The sequence below is a fragment of the Hibiscus syriacus genome, unplaced genomic scaffold (assembly GCF_006381635.1).
Source record: "Hibiscus syriacus cultivar Baekdansim isolate YM2019G1 unplaced genomic scaffold, ASM638163v2 tig00113725_pilon, whole genome shotgun sequence".
NCBI classification, from domain to species: domain Eukaryota; kingdom Viridiplantae; phylum Streptophyta; class Magnoliopsida; order Malvales; family Malvaceae; genus Hibiscus; species Hibiscus syriacus.
Genome location: NW_024063471.1, coordinates 14,515,324 through 14,528,395, shown reverse-complemented (window position 1 = coordinate 14,528,395; position 13,072 = coordinate 14,515,324). Strand labels below are relative to the sequence as shown.

The 13,072-nt window shown below is 35.2% G+C and overlaps 1 protein-coding gene across 1 annotated transcript; it reads left to right on the top strand.

Moving 5' to 3' along the window:
• Positions 1-8,449: 8,449 nt before the first annotated feature.
• On the top strand, positions 8,450-10,749 carry LOC120187695. The gene is made up of 2 exons (XM_039191353.1): positions 8,450-8,807; positions 10,742-10,749. Exons 1-2 carry the CDS (start codon positions 8,450-8,452, stop codon positions 10,747-10,749), a joined length of 366 nt encoding a protein of 121 aa, XP_039047284.1.
• Positions 10,750-13,072: the final 2,323 nt, after the last annotated feature.

Genomic DNA, 13,072 nt, shown 5'->3' with positions numbered 1-13,072 from the left:
ACCCATTCAATAGCAGACTGAATTTTGATTATACCAACAACATGGCAGAATATGAGGCTTGTGTTTTGGGGATTCAAGCTACTATCAGACAAAATATAAAAACCTTAAAGGTTTATGGGGATTCGACTTTAGTGATCTATCAACTTCGTAGAGAATGGGAAACGAAGGATATAAAGCTGATGGAGTACCGAAAGCTAATATTGGACCTACTTGAAGAATTTGATGAAGTCTCCTTCCATTATGTGCCTAGAGAAGAAAACCAAATGGCTGACGCTTTAGCTACCTTGGCAGCTGCATTCAAAGTGGGCGGAGAGTCTGATATTATGCCAACTGACATGCAGTCATATGAGTACATGACTCATTGTTATCAAATCGAGGAAATAAAAGACATTAAGCCCAGGTATCATGACATTCTGCAATACATCAAAATCGAAGTTATCCAAAGGAAACCACCGAAACTGATAAAAGAACTATTAGAAGGATGGAGGCTGGATATGTTCTTGATGGAGAAACTTGTACAAGAAAAGCCATGATCAGATTATGTTGAGATGTGTAGATGCAGAAGAGGCAATGATGTTATTAGAAGAGGTACATAACAGAGTTTGCGAAACACATGTGAACAGACATATGATGTTGAGGCAAATTATGAGATGCATATATTTTTGGTCCATATTGGAAAACGACTGCATCAATTACGTTAGAAAATGTCACAAATGTAAAATGCATGTGGATAAAATCAATGTTCCACCTTAACCCCTTCATGTAATAACCACACCATGTCCATTCTATATGTGGGGCATGAATGTTATTGGGCAAATTCATCTAAAGGCTTCAAATAGTCATCGTTTCATTCTTGTGGCAATCGACTATTTCACAAAATGGGTAGAGGCTGCATCTTATGCCAGTGTTACTCAATCCACTATTTGTAAGTTCCTGAAAAAAGAGATCATATGTCGGTATGGTTTACCTGAAAGAATCATTACTGATAATGCCACGAACCTGAACAATAAAATGATGGACGCTATTTGTGAATAATTTAACATAAAGCATCACAACTCTACTATTTATAGACCAAAGATGAATAGAGCAGTATAAGCAGCAAACAAAACATCAAGAAGATAGTGGAGTAAACAATTGAGACATACAAGGATTGGAATGAGAAATTATCTTTTGCTCTATTTTCTTACCAAACCTCGGTACGAACTTCGACTGGGGCAACCCCGTTCTCATTAGCATATGGGATAGAAGCAGTACTTCCCATTGAGGTAGAGATTCCATCACTCCGAGTCCTGTCAGAAGTTAAACTAGATGATGCAAAATGGGTCCAAACTCGACATGGTCAGTTGAACCTAATAGAGGAAAAGAGGTTGAAAGCCATTCACCACGGTCAACTCTACCAAAAATGAATGATTCGAGAACATAATAAAAAGGTGTGCCCAATAGTATTTCATGAAGGGGATCTTGTACTAAAGAGGATTTTGTCAATCCAAAAAGATTTCAGAGGAAAATGGATGCCAAATTGGGAAGGACCTTATGTCGTAAACAAAATGCTTTCTCCGGAGGAGCACTGATTCTGGATGAAATGGACGGGTTGGAATTACCAAATCCCATTAATTAGGATGCAATAAAAAATATTTTGCTTAGAGTGAAGACCAGAAAAAGAGCCCTAAGTAAAAAAAAAATGTTTAGGGTGAAAACCCGAAAGGGCGCCTTAAATTAAAAAAATATGATAAGTCCAAGATGAAAACCCCCAAAGGGCATCTTGAGACCAAGGATGGATCCAAGTTGAAAACTCAAAAGGGCAATTTGGATGAGGATTCAAGAAAGGTTTTGTGTCACGACATCCAAATCTTCTGCAGACTTAATAATTCAGGGAAATGTGGCACTTCTGAACAGTGTCACATTTTCAAAGTCCCCTTGACAAAGGCTGTACTCAAAGGTCATCTAACGGCGTATCAGTTCAAAGGTGCCCGCATTATCGAGATCTAAGGTATCTACTTATATTTCTTTTTGACTTTCCAAAATGTTTGTCATATACTTTATTCATTTTTCCTTATAAATAAATATGGTAATTTCTCTAAGTCAATTCCTTTTAAGCATATTGGGTTGAATTTAAACTTAATGGTTTATTCACTCTTGAAAAGATAATTGTGTATTACTATACAAAGATTTTCTTGAAAGGTATAGGTATTTGGAAACTGATTAGGGCTTATGCACTATACTTGAGATAACTGAAAGTCATTTCCCAAACCAAGACTAGAAATAAAATTCTATACATTGGATTTAAACATAGTGAAGAATCCAAGATCAAGATCAGAAATTTAAGGTTCCAGAATCAAGAGTCATCAAGACCGACAACCAGAAATTGAAAATTTCCCTCCAAATCCTAAAATAACATATTTCACATATGCATTTTAGGCACTCATAAGAACATTGCATCCATAGTATCGCATAAGTACATAATTTTGCAGATTCTTGTTAGAGTCAATTTCAACTTCACAGCAAAGGATATTAAACTCGAGACAATGCAATTTACAAGATTCAATTTTAACTTCACAATGAAGGACATCCAATTCAAAGGTCAACTTCACAGCGAATGATCCATCCATGATTTCAACTTCACGAAGAAGGATATCGTATGAATTGACCTAGTGCCACAACAAATGAGTCATCTGTGACAACAGGGGGAAATCTCCCAACTTAGTACATCTTAACTCAAGGCGAGAAGAGTTCTCTATTAACAAGAAATTTCAAGTTCGACTCCATTCAGCTCGAGGGCATATCAACCGCATGGTGTACTTTTCAGTGGAATTTTAAATCGACGTCTTTAAGCCCAGAAAAGGTCTAAGGTTGACTATAGTTTGGCAACAAGAAGCCACTTTCCGATTTGGAAATACGATTTCAACTTCAAAACGAAGGATATCATGTTCAAAGACATCTCAAGAGTCACCCCCAGTACGACTCAATAACAGGGAACCGATATTTTTTCTTCAAGTCTCAACTCCATAGCAGATGGTAGTTGATAAATATTCAACGGCAACATGGAGTCATATTTCAAACTCAGAATTCAACAACTCCTGCAGGAACATGCTTGTTTCCAAGCCTATATGTCGAACGAAAATTTGTGCCTTTTTGTCTTTGCCCTATTTTCATTACATGATAATGGGAAAAGAGGGGCAACTGTAATCACTCATTTTAGTCCAGATTTTTATTTAGTATATATATATAGTATATAATATATATATTTTTTAATAAAATTTTGAAAAAATATATATAATATATAATTTTGAAAATATTTTGAAAATATATATAATATAGAGTCTTTGAAAATATTTTGAAAAAATATATAATATATAGTTTTTGAAAATATATATAATATATAGTTTTTGAAAATATTTTGAATATATATATATATATTATATAGTTTTTAAAAAATACATTTATATATTATATAGTATAGTATTATATATTATTTATTATATATTTTTCATTTTTTTCATTTTTATTTATTTATTTATATTTTTTTTTCTTTCTTTGGTCTAAAATTCAAGGTCCAAGTCCAACAGTCCAAAAGGCCCAGCAGAGAGCCTAATCGGGCGGGCAAGCCTAACCCAACAAGCTGACCCGGCGAAAAACCCAGCAAACCAACTCGACCCAAGTTCGCATGACCTAGTGAATTAAGGTTTCAACTTTTGGATATCAGCGTTGCAGCACCAGATCCTTTGGATCTGAATCAATCCAACGGTCCATATGGGCCAAATTTTAGGGTTTTAGCATGAAACATTCAGGGAGAAACATCGATAAGCCCGAAGACTCTTGGAGAGTTCTCGTTCCAACAACAACAACAACACAAATCATTCGAAAAAAAAATAAAACAAATTAATGTTTCAGTCGAAATGGAACTCTAAATGAACCCAAAAATAGTGGGTTCACAAAGCTATAAAATCATGTACATGTAAAGTAAAAAAAGAAGTAAGATCGAAGCAAGAGAGCACTTGTAACATTAAAAAGAAAAGCGTAAATAAACAAGGTATTTTTTACCCTTCTCGGTTGGTTTACATGTGTTTGTGTTTGGTGTTTAGTATGCTTTTATTTCGGATTTGAAAAAAGAAACCAAGGATCGAAAGAGGAAATTTTTTTCGAAAGATCTTTTTCAGATCTATCCTTCCCGAGGTTTTTTTGCGAAAACAAAAAATATTTTCGAAGAAATGAGAGAAAAAGCTTTCGAAAAATAAGTTTTTTAGGGGGGGATTCACAGCCGATGAACGACGGCCGACGAGGCAATGCTGGCTGGAATCTGGGTTTTTGGGTTGAATGTTCTTCGTGTTATAAAGAACGCGAAGAACAATTCAGAGCATTTTGAGTTTTTGGTTTTGATCTGTTTTGAGGGGAAAAGAAAAATGAAATATGTTTATGAAACTTGGGCTTTATAGCCAACTCGAAAACTGACCCTTTTCACACCAAGATCCGCGTGTTTTTCACACCAAGATCCGCGTGTTTTTGATCAGGTAGGGGCTAATTACATAACTAGTCCCTGATTTATTTTTAAAACTTGTTTTGCGCCTCAAATTCGATTTTAATTCTGATTTTACTTTTAATTTCACCCCTTACTGTATTTTATTTTTCAATTTGGTCCTTTCTTTCTTTCTTTATTTAATTATATTTAAAAGACTACCACGCTTTATGAGTCATTGATCTGATAAAAATCGTTCTTTTATTTTTTTATTATTTCTTTTATTTTTATTTTAATATTTTTTGTCATTATTTATATTTTGCAATTGACATTTTTTATTTTTTATTTAATTACTTTTTTACATTATTTTTATTTACTTTGTATTTTCAATATGTATGATTTGTTTTTATTCTATTTATTTCAATTTTCCATTTTGTTAATTTTTATTTCTTGGCATATATATATTTTTTGATCAATTCAATACTTCATTTTTTAACATCTTTTTTTGACTTTTAGGGGTACTCTTTAATCAATTAAAAGTAAGTAACTTGGATTGAATTTTTTACTTTTTAATTTAACTTACAATTTTCTTAATTAAGACAACTGGAAATTAAATTACTACCGAAAGGGCAGTACAAGGGTGCTAATCCTTCCTTGAGTGTAATCGACTCCCGAACCCGACATATTTCTAGTAAAACGCATATCTTGTAAGAAGGTGTCCAATCATCCTAGTTTTTATGTTTTAAAAAAATGGTCAGTGGCGACTCTAACCCATTTAATCAAGTCGAAGCCCAATTTTGGGCCCAACCCGAAAGACGACCGCGAAAGTGAGCATGCCTTAGCCATTTAGGCTTTTTTATTCAAAATGTAAATATTAAACTACCCCAAAAATCGTTTCCTGAATTACATCGAAATACCTAGAAATTTGAATCCCCAAATCACTTGATCCATTTTTTTTATTACCATCCACCCCTCATCGCTTCCATCCCGTGAACGTCGTGTGGTACACCGCCAGTACCACGTGACCATTGTGATCTCGTAACCAAAAGCCAACCAACCAATCATCATAAAGCCTCACCATTCATCATGAATCATCGATCAAAGCTTTGACATAAACTGACCGGACGCCTTTATTCTTCACAGATTCTAGCTGAACTCGACCTTTGGTGACCTCATCGCCTCAACCCTAGGGATTGTGTCACTTCATCACCAGTCTTTGGTCGCGCATCCATCGTTCCTCGTTGGTAAGGTTCTTAGTTGTTTTTTTCACATTTTGATTGGAATTGAATGTTTATTGGTGTTTATTACATCGTGAGTAATCTGTTGGCTTACCCCTCCCCTGTCACCACTGCACGCTTTACCATGCGAGCATTGTGGTAACCATCGGAGTAATACAAGTTCTAGGTCTGTAGTACCTGCGCCCCCAGTAGCTAGTCAATGAGATTTTTTAGGTTTCTCTCCTTTACCGAACTGTGAGAATTGTGGTAACCATCATAGGGGAGAGTGTTGAAAAAATATGTGTACCTATTATCATTTTCGATCCAAGGAGTATTTCCTTAGAAATTGCCAAAGTTAGGAACTAAAATTATCTAATCAAAGAGTAATTAATCATAAAATAATGTATAATTTAAATACTAATCATGCACTTATTTCCATGGGATCGTACCGTATGGCTTCGAAGAAACTTAAGGAGTTGAAGGTCCAGATGCAAGGGTTACTCAATCGAGGTTTTAACAGGAACATTACTTCACTGTGGGGATCTCCAGTTTTATTTGTAAAAAACTAGGATGACTCACTCAAACTGTGTATTGGCTACTGAAAGTTAAACAACCTAACAATTAAGAATAAATATCCCCTACCCAGGATTGATGACATATTTAATCATCTTCGGGGAGCCACTGTATTCTCGAAGATTGATCTTCAATTTGGGTACTATCATTTGAAACTAAAGGATGATGATGCTGAAATGACTACCATCTGTACTCGATAACCAATGCTCTAGCAACTTTCATGGATATGATGAACCGTGTGTTCTAGCCTTTCTTAGACTAGTTTGTAGTGGTATTCATTGATGATATTTTGTTCTATTTCTAGACTGAAGTAGAACATGATAGGTACCAAATGATTATTTTACAGACTCTGAAAGAGCATTGTCTATATGCCAAGTTGATAAAATGTGAATTTTGGTTTTGAGAGATGATTTTCTCGGGCATATTGTATCTGCTAGTGGTATTAAGGTTACCCGAGCAAGATTGAGGCCGTTGTGAGTTGGAATCAACCTAAGAATGTCTTTGTTATCTACAGTTTCTTAGGTTTAGCTGGGTACAATAAGCGCTTTGTAGAGGGCTTCTCCATTATTGTTACCCCTTTAACAATGCTACTCAAGAATAATGTTCATTTTGTTTGGGGTGATACTCAGTAGGAGAGCTTTGAGAAATTGAAGACAACTTTGACTCAGGCGCCAATACTGATTCAACTTGAGCCAGTGAAAGACTTAACAATTTATAGTGATGCTTCGCGCTCTGGACTTGGTTGTGTTCTGATGCATGATGAGAGGGTACTCACTTATTCATCCCATCAATTAAGGTCACATGAGTATAATTACCCTACCCATGATCTTGAGTTAGCAACTGTGGTCTTTGCCTTAAAGATCTAGAGACACTATCTCTATAGAGAGAAGTGTTATATCTTTACTGTTCATAAGAGTTTGAAGTATCTTTTTACTTATAAGGAACTTAATTTAAGGCATCGTCGCTGGATCAAGCATCTAAAGGATTATGACTGTGATATTGATTACTACCCAAGTAAAACTAATGTTATCGCTGATGCCTTGAGTCGTAAGACATTTTTAATTTAAGGTCTTTATTTTCCAGGATGAGGTTATATGATGATGGCATTTAGTTAGTCGAGCTGTAGGTTAAGCCTACATTGGCCAATAAGATCAAGGCCAAGTAGTTGTTAGATAGCTCATTGTTTTCCATTATTGAGCAAGTTGAGAAAGAATCTACCTGAGACTATGCTTTTGACCCGGATGGAGTTTTATGCTTCAAGGTTTGGTATTATGTGCATGATGATGCAGAGTTGAGACAGTTTATCCTTCGTGAGGCTCATAATAGTCCCTATGCTATGCACCCAGGTGGAGATAAGATGTATAATAATTTGAGAGATTGGTACCGCTGAATTGACATGAAGAAGGATATTTCTGACTATGTGGCACGTTGTTTGACTTGTCAACAGGTTAAGAAAGAGTACTAACATCCGTCTGGGTTATTGAAGCCTATCAAGATTCCTGAGTGGAAATGAGAGCGCATTACTATAGATTTTGTTACTATACTGCCTCTAACCCCTTTAAAAAAATATTATGTCTGGGTGATGGTTGATAAACTCACCAAGTCATCTCATTTTATTCCTGTTCGAGTTAATTATTCATTGGATAAGCTGGCTAGGTTGTTTTTCTCAGAGATAGTCAAATTGCATGGAGTTCCTGTAACTATTATTTCTTATCGAGATCTGAGATTCACTTCCAGGTTCTTGAAGGCTCTACATGAGGCCATGGGTACTCGTCTGAATTTCAACACTATTTTCCATCCGTATATTGATGGTCAGTCTGAGAGGGTGATTCAGGTCTTGAAGGATATGCTACGAGGTTGTGTGATAGATTTTCATGGTAGTTGGGAGAACTTCTTACCATTGGTAGAGTTTGCTTATAACAACAGTTACCAAACCAATATTAGTATGACACCATATAAGGCTTTGTATGGGTGTAGATGTTCTACTCCTATATGTTGGACTGATCTACGCGATATAAGGACTTTGGGACCGGAGTTAGTCTGAGAGACTGATGATACTGTCAGACTGATTCAGGATCGCCTGAGAGAGGCTTTTCACAGACAGAAGTCCTATGTTGATCAGAGGAGAAAATACATTGAGTTTTAGATTGAGGATCTGGTTTTTCTGAAGGTATCTCTGTGGAAGAAAGTATTAAGATTTGGATATATGGGTAAGCTGATTCTGAGATTTATTGGTCTGTATCGTATTATGAAGGGGGTTGGACATGTTTATTATCAGTTGGAGTTGCCTCTCCAGCTTGGTCATATTCACGATGTTTTCCATGTATCTATGTTGAGGCTATACCTTTCGGATACGAGTCACATCATCCTGGTTGAGGAAGTTGAGTTGAGACCATATCTATTGTATGATGAGGAGCCTGTTCAGATTATGAATCAAGATGAGAGAGTTCTTCGGAACATGCATATTCCAATAATGAAGGTCCAGTGGAGTAATCGTGGTCCCAGAGAAACCTCAAAGACAAAGGAGTCAATAAGGCATCAATTTTCACAGCTATTTACTCCAGGTAAATTTAGAGATCGAAATTTTCTTTAGAGGGAGAGTTGTAACACCCCAATTAAAGTTGCTTTTAACTTAATTTTAATTTAATGTTTTTTGGGACCATTTTATAAGATCTTAAAAATTCTAAGGTAGTTTTTGGGAAATCCTATGAGTTTAGGGACTCATTCCCTGATTTAACCATTATAGGTCTGTAAAGAAAAAATATAAAATTAGGTCATTGTGGTGACTTGAACCAATGACCTAAGGATAAGGTTAAGCATGCCTTAGCCATTTATGCTAGGGCACTATTCAATTTTTTATTCGAAATGCAAATATTAAACTACCCCAAAAATTCTTCCCAAAATTAAATCAAAATACCTAGAAATTTGAATCTACAAATCCCCAAATCATTTGACCCATTTCCTAATCATCGTCCACCGCTCGTCGCCACCCTCATTCGATAGTCGTATAGTGCATTGCCAGTACCAATGTGACTGCCATGATCTCTCGACCAGAACCCAACCAGCCGATCATCGTTCATTATTCATCACAAATGATCGATCGAAGCTTTGGCATAAACCACCAAACGCCTTTTTTCTTCACGGATTTTGATCGAACCTGAGCTCTAGTGACCTTATCGTCTCTGGTATTGTGTTCTCCGGTCAGTTCTGAACAAAACCCTACTGATCATGTTGCTCTGTCACTGCTCTTTGGTCTCACTTCCATCGTTCATCATTGGTAAGGTTCTTTGTTGATTTTTATTCATTTTTGTTCACGTTTTTTTTGCTGGAATTGAATGTTTATTAGTGTTTGGTTGCATCTGGAATAATTGACTACCTTTTTCTGCCCCTGTCGCCGTCGCACGTGCCATAGTCGTGTGTGGGCTTTTCGAATAGTCTGAATCATTTTGAAACTGAGTCAACTCATGTTGAGTCCACTCGAGCTGAGTCGACTCAGATCGGTCTGAGCCGTTGAATTTGACCGAACTGTTGAATTTGATCATGGCTGACTTTGACCAAAAAAGTTCAATTTTTTAAAAGTCTTATTTTATGTTTTTGACGTCCTGAGTCTGAATTTGTGGTATGTTTTGCGAAATTCTAACTCAAAAGCCCTCAAATTGAACATTAAACCTCGAACATACATATGCATTTAATTATTTGATTTAAGTGAGATTAATTAAAGGACAATCACTGATTTATGTTATAAATTATTAATGGTACTCAAGACTCCCCCGATCGCTCGTCAGTTCGTCCCATCACTTCCTGACTTGTTCGACCTCATTAGCCCGTGGTTACTTGTATAGTTATGAGACCTCTGAATATTTATTTTTAAATATTTTTTCAAACATAACCTAAATTTATTATGGTTTATTTCGAGTGTTGTAAAGCATAGCAAGGTCTATGTTCAGTAAACCCACCTAACTGACTTTTTTTAGGCGTGTTCCTTGTGTGCTATATAATTATTTTATCTGTTCTGAAAGATATTGTTTTACTTGTTCTAATTTATTAATGATTTACCTGATCAATGTCATGATTTTTTCAGCTTTACTAATTTTGGAATTTTTTTACCCGATACATGCTTTCTGGTTATCTATTGTTTTACTGGAAATATAAACATGCTTGATCTATGGATCATAGAACTACTGTCACCATATAAACTATTTTACTGGATATTATCTGGGTAGGTTCTGGAGTATGGAGGTTCAGATCTGATCAAGCTGGTAATTCCTTATGGACCTAAGATAGCCCTTGGGTAGGCTCCTAGGCCCCGAGATGCTCCCTTGGGTAGGCTCTTAGGCCCCAAGGTATTCCCTTGGTTAGGTTTTTATGCCCCGAGTTATTTCTTGGGTAGGCTCTAAGGCCCCAATATATCCCCTTACGTTTACTCCTATGCTCAATAGGCCTAGGGTAAGCCTTATGATGCAGTTCTGGGGAACTTCTTATGTTCTATTGGTGGCAGGTAATTAAATGTCTTTATTGAAAACTTTCTATCACTTTTATAAAATTTTTACTAAACTATTTCCTAAAATTACCAATATGTTTTATTATGCACTTGATGGAATACATTGAGCTCCCTAGCTCACTCCCCCTAATTTTTTCCCTTTTCAGATACTTTTGGATAAGCACCCCGGGTCAGACACTTGGAGGATTGATACATTTCATACCACAATTTTTTGTTGTAATGTTTCTATCTTTCAAACTGTCTTTATTATAGGTGACATGTGCCTATATTTTGTTATACTTATTTTATGGTATATTATGTTTTACTACTGATGTATGAAATGCTACTATATTTGTTATTTGGTACGTCGTATTTGGGAAAGATATTTATGTTATTAATATTCGGTTTGAACTTATCTGGTTATTTTTTTAAATTATGTTTTTCATTACTTGGATTATAAAAGGGTTTTTAAAATGTTTTAGAGAAATTTGTAATGTGATTTCATAGACCTAGTCGTGATGAATAGACGTGGTCTAGGGGGTACAGTTTTAATCTAACATTTTATTTTATCGAAAATACCCAATTTTGGTATGTAAAAATAAAAAATCAGTTTTAGGAATAAGTTACACGTGGTGAAAGATTAACACCCCACAGTACTTAGATATTGTTACCTAGCTGATTACTCTATATTTAAAAATTGAAAATTTTGAGTTCAAGATTTTATTTAATTAAAAAAATCCTTATGTATGCAAATTTAAAAAATGATATTCATTTATTGGGACCAAAAACATCCACCCCAAGCATTTATGCAAAAGCTTAATTATTGACTCCAATAAACAAACATTGCCTCGAAAATTAAGAAATCATTGATATGGAGTTTTGAAAAGGATGTCGATTTACTTTTAGAATTATCAGTGTTCACCCCTTGAGCATAACATGGAGGTTGCACTATTAATTCCTTGATAAAGGAACATTGCCTTATTATTTTAAAAAACAAAATACAATCAAACAACCATTTATGAACCTAATTATACTAGTGAATTAATTAAGGCTTCCCTCTAACTTAATGTGTCAAATTATGAAGCTTAAAGAACCCAAAGGACTAAATCTAAAAATGGGGGCTCTAATATTAATTCTAATTTATTTTAACAAATTATTGAATCGAATAATAAAAATGGACCTTTGGACATTTTAATTTGATGACCAAATCGAATTATTCTCTAAAATAAGGGAGTAAAGTGAAATTAAACTAAAATGAAGGCTATAATTATTATATTAATTTATTTTAACCAATTGAATAATCAATTTGGAACCTTTGACATCAAGGCGAGGACCAAACTGAAAATTCCCCTTATTCTAAAGTTCAAGGACTAAAATGAAATTAAACTCAAGTTAAGTCTCTAATTAGTAATTGTAATAAAATTTTAAAATTTACTAATCAAATTATGAAAATATAACAATCCATAATGTGATTTCAATCTTTCAATCTTACTTCTGACACTCGAGTGTCTATCACATTAGCTAGAAAAGCTACGTATCCTTTTGACATCATTTTCTTTGCTGTCATGGCTGATATCACATTGGAAAGTGATTTCGCTTTTTCGTCGATCACTATAATTTTAGAACCTTCAGCATCCTTTAGAAACAAGCGTTTCTTACGACAATCAACTCATCCATAATGTGAAGACAACCAATCCATACCCAGGATAGTTTCAAATTCTTCGAAGGACAACTCCATCAAGTTTGTTGAGAACACAACTCTTTGTATCGTAATCATACATTTACTACATACCCGAGTTACCCTTGCACTATTACTCATAGAGTTTACAACTATCATTTCACTAACAATGGGTTCTAAAGAAATTCCTCTATTTCTAACCAACTTTGTACTAATATACGAGTACGTAGAACCAGGATCAACTAGAACAAAAATAGGCTCATCGAAAAGGTGAAATGTACCTGTTATAATCTCCGGATCCTCAATGGTCTTTATATTATAAATTTGGGCCACTCCTCGAGTCTCTTATCTTTATCTAGCCTCAGTTTGATCGCATAATCTTCCTCTACCTCTACTTCTAGTAGGTGTTGCTACCGATCTCTCATATTGTACTGATCTATCCCATGATCTCTGCGGACAACTCCTAGCATAATGAACATTTCCTCCACAATTAAAGAAAGTGCCAGAGAGCACTCTACATACTCCCTGATGAAATTTACCACATGTCTGACATGGGTTATCTTTTTCTCCAAAAGCTCTACCCGAGCTCGTAGAAAAAGAATGAGATTGCTTAGACTTCTATCAGCAGCATCTGTTCTATTAGTATATCAGAAACCTGATCCCTTGCCCCT

Bases quoted from the DNA above. Each gene is read 5' to 3' on its own strand.
- LOC120187695 (XM_039191353.1), top strand. From the start codon at position 8,450: ATGGGTAAGCTGATTCTGAGATTTATTGGTCTGTATCGTATTATGAAG.